Source organism: Equus quagga, chromosome 16 (genome assembly GCF_021613505.1).
Source record: "Equus quagga isolate Etosha38 chromosome 16, UCLA_HA_Equagga_1.0, whole genome shotgun sequence".
Lineage (NCBI taxonomy): Eukaryota > Metazoa > Chordata > Mammalia > Perissodactyla > Equidae > Equus > Equus quagga.
The window spans coordinates 42,768,080-42,781,512 of NC_060282.1; the positions used below are offsets into that span (position 1 = coordinate 42,768,080).

Consider the following 13,433-nt stretch of genomic DNA (forward strand, 5'->3'; position numbering starts at 1 on the left):
TCTTGTCACCATATTAAAGTGTTGGACCACTTTTAAAACGTCAGTTTGCCTATTTGGGCCAGGAACTTTAAAGGGATATATTATTTTAACAAAGTTGCTGAAGTCACTTCATTCCTAAAATGAAGCATAATTTAAGAGCTTTGTGGTAAAATCCATTATATTTGCATACTATTTTTCAAAGCAAATACTGCTACGCAAACCATCAAATTGCATGACCATATTCATGTAGATGTTCTCAGTTTTAAGAAGTATGGGTCATCTGTCCTGAAATGAGGTCTGTAGCCTCAGCGTCTACGCCATATCTGACTATAGGTATCAAATGCATATCTTTGGAATTGAACCATAAACCGGAGCCAAATTTAGAAGCTCTAAAAGAGAAACGCAAAGGGTCATGCGCAATGATGCGGTAAGGTTGTCCAATCAGAGTCGGGCTGGACCGGGCACTGCGTCGGAGAAGTAATGCGCACGCGCGGGGGTCTTGTCCGCGATTGGCTGCGCCAAGGCGGCGGGAGCCTCGAGTTCCTCCGGCGGTGAGCGGAGGGCTGTCTAACCCGGTTCTTCTTGGCTGGACCCACGGCTTCTGTCGGGTCCTCGCTGGTGCGTCACTAGAGGGGAAGGCTTGTGAAGCTGCGACAGCCTGCAGGCTCGTGCAAGACAAAGCGGGGAGGGGCGCCGGAGCAGGCCTCCGAGGGAGGAGGGAAGGAAGGCGGCGGAGCCGCCGTGGTCACCTCCTGCGGGTCCCGGAGTGCGATCTGAAGTGTGAGAGACGCCCTCGCTGCTGGCCCTGTGGTGGCTGGTGGTCGAGGGCGGGGTGTGGGGGTGCGTTTGTGTGCTGGGGAGGCCCCGGCAGAGGCGACTCCGGGCAGTGGTGCCTCTGCGCTATCTCTGGGGTCTTCCCGCTCTGCTCTTGTGGCCCTTGGGTTTGTTTCCTCCAGGATCAATCTACGTTCTCCTGCACGGTACTAATTAATTAATGGAGGATTTTTGTAGGCTAGTTTAGCGGGGCCACAAAGTTAAAGGAGCAGCTTAAACCACGAAGTGAAATAACTACTGCCTAACGTAGTTAGAAGGCTAACAGCAGAAACAGCAGGAAGATCTTACAGGTTTTAGATTGTTTTATTTACATTCTTGCCTCCTAGAGGTTTGATGGTTGCACCCCATCCCTCCTTAAAAGCCCAAATGAATCCATAGATTTGGGCCCTCATTCCCTTTGTCGAGCTACATCCTTCACTCATCCCTCACGGACCTTCTCTACTCTCGTAGGACCTCATGTATTAAACATCCAATAATAATTGTAGATAGTAGTAGTATAGATAATAATGAGTGCTTACTATGTGTCAAGCTTTGTTCCAAGTGCTTTAAGTATTTCGTTTAATTCTCCCAAGAATCCTATGAGTAATTATGATTATTGTACCCCCTTGTATAGATGAGGAAACGGACACACAAAGAGGTTAATTAAACTGTGCAAGATCACATGCTAGGAAGCGTCAGTCCAGATTTATATTCAGGCATTTGCCTCCAAAGGTGTGTTCTTAATTTTTACACTGTATTGCCAGATAATTTAGGCCTTCTGATGTGTTGCAGCTGTCAGCCTGGACTTGCCATTTTACTTGGGAGGACAGAAGCAGGAAGGTGTTAGTCTCATTGCAGAAGTTGTGGCAACATGGCAGGGCTGCCAAATGGACATTATTTCTGGGGCCTAGGAAAAGGGGTCAAATAGCACTAATTTAAGAAGTAAAAAGGATGCTGAAGTATTTAGGGGGAAATGTACTGATGTCTGCAGTTTACTTTGAAATGCATGAACAAATTATTGGCTTGATGGATGCCTTCCTATGTCAGTGGTGGAACTAGTTGACTTGGACTGGCTCCAGTCTCTTTTTTTATGGTGAATTTTTTTTTTTTTTCCTGAGGCAGATTCACCCTTCACCCTGAGGTAGCATGTGTTGCCAGTCTTCCTGTATTTTGTATGTGGGTCGCTGCCACAGCATGGCTGATGAGTGACATAGGTCCCATCCTGGGATCTGCACTGTGAACCGGCTCTCCTAAGTGGATTGTGCCAAACTTAACCACTTTGCTACCCTGGGCCCCTCCAGTGTTTGTTGTTTTTTTTTTTTATTTTTTTTTAAAGATTTTATTTTTTCCTTTTTCTCCCCAAAGCCCCCCAGTACACAGTTGTACATTCTTCGTTGTGGGTCCTTCTAGTTGTGGCATGTGGGACGCTGCCTCAGCGTGCCTTGATGAGCAGTCCCATGTCCGCGCCCAGGATTCGAACCAACGAAACACTGGGCCGCTTGCAGCAGAGCGCGCGAACTTAACCACTCGGCCACGGGGCCAGCCCCTCCAGTGTTTGTTTTTTTAACTACCACTCTACTGCTTCTCACATGTCTACATTCTCAAATTCGTTATTATTTTCTTTATTCGTTTACAAGATAAATAGGAGGGTTGGAAAATTAGAAATCATATATTAAGTGTAGAAGGGTTTAAGCTGGTGAGTCTTAGAATTTAGTGTTGAAAGAAATTTTATCATCTAGTCTATCTTTTTATATTACAAATGAGGAAATTAGTATCTAGAGAGTTTAAATAACTTGCTCCAAATTTCTAGCAACTATGTTTTTCTAGTGTTCCTTTTAAAAATGTGTCAGTCAGACTTTTCACAGTATTATAGTGGGATCTGACTAAATGCAGAGAATAGATCCTATTACATTTCATGATGTGAAGGTCATATCTAGAATTTATTACTTTAAGTAGGCTCATTGTTATTTCACTTGAGCTATGGTCATCTAAAAGCCTTGAGATTTTCATCTGAACTTCCCATTGTTCTGTTTTATTTGATGAATAAGTAACTGAGTCTAAAGGCAGGGCCTAACACTTGCTTTCAAATCATCTTGTTGCAGTTAGCTTGTGTCAATTTCAAATTTGTGACAATTACATATCTAGAGACATGTAATATTCTACTAACCTATTGTAAAATGGAAATGAGGTTAATGAGGTTACTTTGGCGTGACTTGTTTGAACAGAATCCGTATTGACTACTGGTAGTGATAAATATGCCTCTAAAGTAAACAGATAGTCACAAAACATCTGTTTAATAATTTGCTTTAAGATTGTGCTAATAGAGATCTGTTTTGCCCTTGAATAAGAAACAGTAGAGAATGTCCTCCAATGCTAATCCCTCAAACTTTATACAGGTTTGCTGTTTATCAGTTACTCATGTATTTCATCATTTTAACTGCTGAAATTGGAAAATGTCTAGCCATCAATGATGGCGTGTCACAATTTGGTTGATGCACTCTTTTCTTTCTTGGTGCATAAAATAATAGCACATCTTACAATTGATGGCATCCTAGATTTGATGAACTATAGTAATTAAAAAATCTAGTTAGTGGCACTTTCCCTGTTACAGAGGTAACATTTTCCTTGTAGAAAATTGGAAGTATATAGAAAAGAACTCAGAAGAAAATAAAAATTACTGGTAATTCTAATATCTAGACATAATCAGTGTTAAAGTTGTAGCCTGTGTTTTGTAGTCTTTTCAAAATCTTTATAGACTTATAATTTATGGTGTATAGTTCAGTGTGTATACTTTGATGAATTTTGACAAATTTGTAACCACGTTATAATCTGATACAGATTTTTCTCTCACTCCCAAAAGTTTGTCATGCCCCTTTGTTTTCTAGTCTTTTATCATACACACATACTATTTTCTGTATTTTTTTCTTTTATAAAATTGAAATGATGCTAAACATGGTTTGTAGCCATTTTTTAAATTAAAACTTTATTTTTTTTAGAGCAGTTTAGGTTCACAGCAAAATTGAAGGGAAGGTAGAGATTTCCCATATATTCCCTGCCCTCACACATGCATATGCTCCTTCATTATAACATTCTTCACCAGAGGGGTACATTTGTTACAGTTAATGAACCTGCATTGACACACATAATCACCCAAAGTCCCTGGTTTACATTAGGGTTCATTCTTGGAGTTGTACACTCTATAAGTTTGGATAAAAGTATAATGACATGTATCCCTCCTTATGGTATCATAGAATATTTTCACTGCCTGAAAAATCCTCTGTGCTCTCGTTTTCATCCCCCCACCTCCAAAATCCCTGGCAACCACTGATCTTTTTACTGTCTCCATAGTTTTGCCTTCTCCAGGATGTCATATAGTTTTAATTATAAAGAATGTACCCTTTTTGGATTGGCTTCCTTCACTTAGTAATACACATTTAAGGTTCTTCCATGTCTTTTCATGCCTTGACAACTTGTTTCTTTTTAGTGCTGAATAATATTCCATTGTCTGGATGCACCACAGTTTATTTATCCATTCACCTACTGAAGGACATCTTGGTTGCTTCTAAGTTTTCGCAGTTACGAATGAAGTTGCTATAAACATCCGTATGCAGTTTTTTGTGTGGACGTTAGTTTTCAACTTCGTGTTGAAAGGAGTTATTGTATTTTAAGAGTGTGTTTAGTTTTGTAGGAAAACATCAAACTGTCTTCCAAAGTGCCTGTACCATTTTGCATTCCCACCAGCAGTGATTGAGAGTTCCTGTTGCTCCACATCTTGACCAGCATTTGGTGGTGTCAGTCTTCCACATTTTGGCCATTCTTATTAGGTGTGTAGTGGTATCTCACTGTTGTTTTAATTTGCATTTTCTTGATAACATATTATCTTTTGGAGTATCTTTTCATATGCTTATTTGCTATTTGAATATCTTCTTTGGTGAGATGTTTATTAAGATCTTTGGCCAACTTTTTAATTGGGTTATTTTCGTGTTGAGTTTTAAGAGTTCTTTGTATATTTTGCATAACAGTCCTTTATCAAATGTGTCTTTTGCAAATATTTTCTCCCAGTCTGTGGCTTCTCTTCTCATTCGCTTGACGTTGCCTTTTTACACAGCAGCAGTTTTTAATTTTAATGAAGTTCGGCTTATCAGTTATTTCTTTCATAGATTATGCCTTTGGTGTTGTAGCTAAAAAGTCATCACCACACCCAAGGTCATCTAGGTTTTCTCTTATGTTGTCTTTTAGCAGTTTTATAGTTTTGTGTTTCATCTTTAGTTCTGTGACCCATTTTGAGTTAATATTTGTGAAGAGTGTGAGGTCTGTGCCTAGATTCATTTTTTTGCGTGTGGATGTTGAGTTGTCCCATCACTATTTGTTGAAAAAACTGTCTTTGCTCCATTGTATTGCCTTTGCTCCTTGGTGAAAGATCAGTTGACTATATCGATGTGGGTCTATTTCTGGGCTCTCTATTCTGTTCTGTTGATCTATTTGTCTATTATTTCACCAATACCCCACTGTCTTGATTATTGTAGCTTTATAGTAAGTGTTGAAGTCAGGTAGTGTCAGTCTTCTAAACTTGTTCTTTCCTTTCCGTATTTTGTTGGCTATTCTGGGTCATTTGTCTCTCTTTAAACTTCAGCATTAATTTGTCAGTAATCACAAAATAACTTGTGGGGATTTTGGTTGGGATTGCATTGAATCTATAGGTGAAGTGAGAAGAACTAACATCTTGAGAATGTTGAGTCTTTGTATCCATGAACATGGAATAGCTGTCCATTTATTTAGTTCTTCTATTTCGTTCAGCAGAGTTTTGTAGTTTTCTTCATATAGAACTTGTACGTATTTTATTAGATTTATGCCTAAGTGTTTCAGTATTTTTGGGTGCTAATGTAAATGGTATTGTGTTTTTAACTTCAAATTCCGCTTGTTCATTGTTGGGTATATAGGAAAGTGATTGACTTTTGTATATTAACATTGTATCCTGCAACCTTAATTGCTTTTTATAGCCATTTTTCATTTGATATATCAAAAACATTAATCATGTGGTTAAACATTCTTTTAAAATGTGATTTTTTTTTTCATTAATGGCTGTAGAATCATACATATAACAAATACTGAATGCCTTCTTTGTGTTTGTTATTGGCAGTATGGTTTTGAGTGGAATATAAGACTTCATGCCTGATCCAGGAGTTTATACTTGGGGGAAATAACAGGCAATTTCATTACAGTGTGAAAAGTGCACACATAGGAAGGGCCTCTAATCCAGTCTGTGGGGAGAAGATGAAAAGGGCTCATAGTTAAGAGTCCTCAAGGATAAATTAGAATTAATCAGGCAGAGAAAAATGGGAAAAGACATTTCCAACACTGTATAGGGGAAAGTTTGTTCAAAGGCCTAGAGGAAAAGAGAACACAGCTTGCTTGGGAAACTGCAGCAGTAACTCAGTTTTAGTGTTATGTGAAGAAAGTGTATTCTATTGTGTGGGTATAACAATTTATTTATCTAGTACCTTGTTATGGAAATTTAGATTTCCTTTTTTTCCCTGCTATAATTAATACTGGCATGATTATCCTTGTACATAATTCTTTGAGTATATTTTTGATAATTCCTTAGTGTAAATTCCCAGAAGTAGAATTTCTGGGTTAAATAAATCATTTTGGTAGCTATGTACATCCTTGGTGATAGCTTACGTTGTATACTGTTTTGTGAAAATGCGTTTTTTTTTTTTGAGGAAGATTAGCCTTGAGCTAACTGCTGCCAATCCTCCTCTTTTTTCTGAGGAAGACTGGCCCTGAGCTAACATCCGTGCCTGTCTTCCTCTGCTTTATATGTGGGACACCTACCACAGCATGGCTTGCCAAGCAGTGCCATGTCCGCACCCGGGATCCAAACTGGCGAACCCCGGGCCACTGAAGCTGAATGAGCGCACTTAACTGCTGTGCTACTGGGCTGGCCCGAAAATGCTTTGAATTGAATTGCTTGCTGCTGTCCATTACAGAAGCATGATGTATGTATGTAATGTTCTTGTCTTCCATCTGTCTCCCCAGTACAGCCCTGGTGGAAATAATATTGAGCAAAAGTTAGGAAACCTCATTCTAGTCTCTTGATTTACATATTTAAAAATTCCACTGTTTTAAAAGGAAATAGGATAGTAAAAACAAATTGAATTGTAAATGTGTCCTTGAATTGCCAGGATTTCATTCAAAAATACTTGTTAGTGATTGTAATGTATCTGGCATTGTGGTTGATGCTGCTTATAGAGTGGTGAAGAAAACAAGTGTGATTGCTACCCTCATGCAGTTTATGGATTAGTGGAATAGGAAAAAAGCAACATACTTGATATATGTGTATGAATAATTATGTTTCCTTTGATTTTGAAACTACTATCTAAATTGTGTTACAGACTATATCATCATTATGTAATCTATAGTGTTATCAAAATTGATGTAATATATGTCAAGTTTGCACTATCCAATTTAAATCTTAAATTCTTTTCAAAAGCCCTCTGTGATGGAAAATAAAATTTTACTGGCTATTGAATTTGTTTTCTAAGGCTTTTTATAGGCTTATTCTCTTGTTTTCAAAGCTATCATGGTGGTTGTGATGAGCTATTTTCATATTTGGAGTTAATTCTAACCAGACTTATGGATGCTTTTTGTTCTGGGTTTTTTTTCAGGTTAGTACTGCTGAATATGAGACGATCTGCAGCACCAAGCCAGTTGCAAGGGAATCCCTTCAAAAAACCAAAATTTATACCACCGGCAAGAAGTAATCCAAGTCTGAATGAAGAGATTACAAAGCTGAATCCAGATATAAAATTATTTGAGGTAAAAAAGTAAAGGAAATATAATATAGAGAAACCATTTAAAGAGTTACCATTTAAAGAGTTAACAATACTTACTGCCTATGGGAATTTTCAGTGTCTCTGACAAAGTTTTCCAAAAACCTTGGAAATAATGACTAATTGTTTTTTTAAGGAATGACATACAGTTGCGTCTATAAAATAAACTTTTGGTAACAGTAGAAAAAAAATTCTGATCAGTGTTTTTGTTAAAGATGGCCACATAAATAAGTGAAAACTTTAGGTAAGGCAATTTAAAGAGAAAACATATAAATAATTATTTATATCACTCTTCTGGACGTTTCCTTTCATTTTTACTTACAAAAAGTAAATGCTTGAGGCAGTCTTAATATATGTCCTTTTACCATTAAGAGAAAAGATTATTTTGTCGTAGATGTAAAGAAGGTATAGAAAGGTATATAGAAAGTATATGAAATGGACAATCGACATTTCTGCTACTCTACAATTCTCTGATCCATTTATGTTACAGAGATTAAAGTCTACTAATCTTTTTTCTCTTCTTTTATTGTGGTAAAATATATATAGTATAAAATTTGCCATTTTGCCATTTTTAACTGTGCAAGTAAGTAGTATTAATTATGTTTATACTGTTTTGCAACAGTCCCCACTATCTGTTTTCAAACCTGTGTCACTACCCCAAACAGAAACTCTGTAACCATAAAGTAATAACTTCCTATCACCCCTCCACCCACCTCCTGTTAAGCTTTATTCTACTTTCTACCTCCATGAATTTGACTACTCTAGGTACCTCATATAAGTGGAATTATAAAATGTTTGCCCTTTGTTTTTTTGAGGAGGATTAGCCCTGATCTAACATCTGCTGCCAATCCTCCTCTTTTTGCTGAGGAAGACTGGCCCTGAGCTTAACATCTGTGCCCATCTTCCTCTACTTTATATGTGGGATGCCTGCCACAGCATGGCTTGATAAGCACTGCGTAGGTTGACGCCTGGGATTTGAGCTGGCAAACGCTGGAGCGCTGAAGCGGAACGTGCGAACTTAACTGCTGTGCCACTGGGCCGGATCCAATATTTGCCCTTTTGTATCTGACTTAGTTCATTTGGTGTCATGTTTCTAAGGGTCATCCATGTTGCAGCATGTATAAGAACTTCATTGCTTTGTATGGTTGAGTAACATTCAATTGTATGTATATTCCTTATTTTGTTTATCCATTCATTTATTGATGGATACTTGGGTTGTTTTCACTTTTTGGCTATTGTGAATAATGCTGCTCTGAACATTGGGCATACAGGTTTCTTTTTGAGTCCCTGTTTTCAGTCTTCTTGGGTGTATACCTAGGAGGGAATTGCTAGGTCATGTGGTAATTCTCTGTTTAGTTTTCTGAGGAACTACCAAACTGCTTTCTACAGCTGCTGCACCATTTTGCATTCGCACCAGCAACATCTGAGGGTTCTAATTTCTCCACATCCTCAGCAACACTTGTTTTGTGCTGTTTTTGTTCTTCTTGTTGATTTTGATTGTAGCCTTCCTAGTTGGTGTGAAGTGGTATTTCAATGTGGTTTTAATTTGCATTTCCCTAATTACTAGTGATGCTGAGCATCTTTTCGTGTGCTTATTGGCCATTTGTATATCTTTGGAGAAATATCTATTCAAGTCCTTTCAAGTTTTTAATTGGTTGTTTGTCTTTTTGTTGTTGAAAATGTCTACTAATTTTTTTTCCTGAGGACTATTGGCCCTGAGCTAACATCTGTTGCCAGTCTTCCTCATGTTTTGATTTTTCTCCCCAAAGCCCAGTACATAGCTGTATGTCCTAGTTATAAGTCATTCTAGTTCTTCTGTGTGGGAGGCTGCTATGGCGTGGCTTGATGAGCGGCGTGTAGGTCCACACCCAGGATCTGAGCCAGCGAACCCCGGGCACTGAAGCGGAGTGCATGAACTTAACCACTTGGCCATGGGGACAGCCCCAAAAGTATCTATTAATTTTTGACTCTCCTTTTTTTGCTCTGTGTGTGTTTGTTTTACCCTACATTTCTTTGGAATTCTGGCTGAAGTGTAAGGAGAAAACAGTTTCTCATTTTAAGTAAAGTTTCTTTTTTTTAAAAGTGGCTTATTTAAACACAGTTGACGCACCATGCAATCTACCTGCTACAATTCAGTGGTCTTTAGTACAGTCATGTGTTGCGTGGCGATGTTTCAGTGAACAATGCACTGCATAGACAAGATGCTCCAGGAAGGTTAGTACCATGTAGCCTAGGTGTGTACTAGGCTGTACCATCTAGGTTTGTGTAACTACACTCTGTGATGTTCTCCCAACAACAAAATTGCCTAATGCGGCATTTCTTAGACTGTATCCCTGTCCTTAAGTGATGCATGACTGTATAAATGGTGCAATGATCACGAAAATCACTTTTAGAACATTTTCATCACTCTAAAAAGAAACCTTATACACATCAGTACTCATTCCCCATTTTTCTTCATATCTCCCAGTGCTTGGCAACTACTGATCTACTTTCTGTTTCCATAGATTTGCCTGTAATGCACATTTCATATAAATAGAATCATATAACATGTGTCCTTTTGTGACTGGCCTTTTTTCAGTTATCATAGTGTTTTCAAGGCTCATCTATGTTGTAGCATGTATCAGTAATTCTTTCCTTTTTATTGCCAAATTTATTAGTTTTCTGTTGCTGCTGTGACAGATTACCACAAATTTAGTGGCTTAAAACAAGACAAAATGTATTATCTTATAATTCTGTAGGTCACAAGTCTAACACAGGTCTCACTGGGCTAAGGTCAAGGTATTGGCAGGGTTGCATTCATTTCTGGAGTTTTAGGAAATAATCTGTTTCCTTTCCTTTTCTAGGTTCTGCACACCACCTGATTCCTTTGTTTGTGGCCCCCTTCCATTTTCAGAACCAGCAATGGCAGCTTGAGTCCTCATGTTGCCATCTCTCTGGTTCTCTGAAACTGGAACTCACTTGATTACTTGGGCCTGCCTGGATAATCCAGGACACTCTCTCCATCTCAAGGTCCTTAACCTTAATCACATCTGCAGAGTCCCTTTTGCCATATAAGATAACATATTCACAAGTTCTGGGGATTAGAGCGTGGACATCTTTGGGAGGCATTGTTCTGCCTACCACACCAAATAATGTTCCGTTCTATCAATAGACCATATTTTATTTATCTGTTCATCAGTTGATTGGTGTTTGGGTTGTTTCCACTTTTTAATTTATCAGGTATTATGAATAATGCTCAGGAACATTTGTGTACAAAATTTTGTGTGGACATATATTTTCATTTCTCTTGGGTGCATTCCTAGGAGTGGAATTGCTGGATCATATGATAACTTCATTTTTAATTTTTTAATGGTTTTTAAAAAGCCAGTGCTTTTCCAAAGTGGCTGCACCATTTTCATTCCCACCATCAATGTATAACGGTTTCAATCCTCCACATCCTTGCCAACACTTATTACTATCTTTTTGAGTATAACCATACTGGTGGGTGAAGTAGTATTTCATTTGGGATTTTGATTTGCATTTCCACGGTGGCTAATGTTGTTGAGCATCTTTATATATGCTTATTGCCCATTTGTATATCTTCTTTGGAGGAGTGTCTATTCAGATCCTTAGTCCTTTTTTAAATTGGGTTATTTGCTTTTTATTGTAGAATTGTAAGAGTTCTTTATATATTCTAGATATAGGTCTCATATCAGATGTGTGATTTGGATATATTTTCTCCCATTCTGTTGGCTTGTCTTCACTTCCTTTTTTTTGTTTTTTTAATTTGAGGTCATAATACTTTACGTCATTGTGAAATTTCATTTGTATATTATGTCTTGTCTGTCACCACATAGGTGCTCCCCTTCACCCCCTCTGCCCACCCCCCTACCTGCATCCCCTGGTAACCAGTGAACTGTTTTCTTTGTCCATGTGCTTGTTTATATTCCACATATGAGTAAAATCATCTGGTGTTTGTCTTTCTCAGTCTGGCTTATTTTCCTTAGCATAATTCCCTCCAGGTCCATCCATGTTATTGCAAATGGGGTGATTTTGTCTTTTTTTCTGGCTGAGTAGTATTCCATTATATGTATATTATCACATCTTCTTTATCTAATCATCAGTTAATGGGCACTTGGATTGTTTCCATGTCTTGGCTATTGTAAGTAGTTCTGCAATGAACATAGGGGTATAATATATTACTTTGGATTGTTGATTTCAAGTTGTTTGGTTAGATACCCAGTAGTGGGATAGCTGAATCATATGGTGTTTCTATTTTTAAATTTTTGTGGAAATTCCATACTGTTTTCCAAAGTGGCTGCACCAGTTTGCACTCCCACCAGCAGTGTGTGAGGGTTCCCTTCCCTCCACACCCTCTTCAGCATTTGTTATGTTTATTCTTAGTGTTATGCCATTTTAGTCTTAAGGCATTTTTAGTCTTAGGCCATTTTAACAGTCTTAAGGTGGTATCTTACTGTAGCTTTGATTTGCATTTCCCTGATGATTAGTGATGTTGAACATCTTTTCATGTGTTTATTGGCCATCTGTATATCTTCTTTGGAAAAATGTCTGTTCATCTCCTCTGCCCACTTTTTGATTGGGCTGTTTGTTTTTTTGTTGTTCAGCTGTGTGAGCTCTTTATACGTTATGGAGATTAACCCCTTATCGGATATATGATTTGCAAATATTTTCTCCCAATTGGTGGGTTGTCTTTTTGTTTTGATCCTTGTTTCCTTTGCCTTGCAGAAGTGCTCTAGTCTGATGAATTCCCACTTGTTTACTTTTTCTTTTGTTTCCCTTGTCTGAGAAGGCATGGTATTTAGGATTCTTTGTTCTATTTCCGTGAAGAATGTCATTTGTCTCCAGATATTTTTTGATTTCTCCTTTAATTTCTTCAATGATCTATTGCTTGTTCAATAGCATGTTGTTTAATCTCCACATCTTTGTCCCTTTCTCAGCTTTTTTCTTGTAGTTTCTAGCTTAATAGCATTATGATTGGAAAAGATGCTTGGTATTATTTCAATTTTTTAAATTTATTGAGGCTTGCCTTGTTTCCTGACATATGATCTATCCTGAGAATGTTCTATGTGCATTTGAGAAGAACGTGTATTCTGCTGTTTTTGGATGGAGTGTTCTATATATGTCTATTAAGTCCAACTGGTTTAGCTTTTCATTTAATTCCACTGTTTCCGTATTGATTTTCTGTCTGGATAATCTATCCATTGATGTGAGTGGGATGTTGAGGTCCACCAGTATTATTGTTTTATTTTTAATATCTTCTTTTGGGTTTGTTAATAGTTGCTTTATGAACTTTGGTGCTCCTGTGTTGGGTGCATAGATATTTATAAGCATTATTTCTTCTTGATGGAGTGTCCCTTTGATCATTATATACTGCCCCTCTTTGTCTCTCTTTACCTGTCTTATCTTGAAGTCTGCTTTGTCTGATAGAAGTATTGTGATGCCTGCTTTCTTTTGTTTGCCATTAGCTTGGATTATCGTCTTTCACTCCTTCATTCTGAGCATTTGTTTGTCTTTGGAGCTGAGATGTGTTTCCTGGAGGTAGCAAATTGTTGGGTCTTGTTCTTTAATCCATCTCGCCACTTTGTGTCTTTTTATTGGACAATTCAGTCCATTTACGTTTAGGGTGATTACTGATGTATGAGGGCTTAATGCTGTCATTCTGTCACTCGCTTTCTGGTTTTCCTGCATCTCCTTTGTTTCTCGTCCTGTGTATTTTGGTCTACCCATTGAATTATATAGTTCTTTATGATGTGTTTCTTTGTTTTTTCTTTATTCGTTTTTTGTGTCTCTGTTCTGGTTTTTTGTTTA

The 13,433-nt window shown here is 37.8% G+C and overlaps 1 protein-coding gene across 1 annotated transcript in view; it reads left to right on the forward strand.

Annotated features, from left to right (window-relative positions):
* Positions 1–518: 518 nt before the first annotated feature.
* Positions 519–13,433, forward strand: part of RAD54B (RAD54 homolog B) — a 112,881-nt gene continuing 99,966 nt past the window's right edge. The window contains exons 1-2 of the mRNA XM_046642713.1: positions 519–597; positions 7,461–7,611. Of these exons, the coding sequence (XP_046498669.1) occupies positions 7,477–7,611 (135 nt within the window). The 5' untranslated portion in view covers positions 519–597; positions 7,461–7,476. The remainder of the gene's footprint in view (positions 598–7,460; positions 7,612–13,433) is intronic.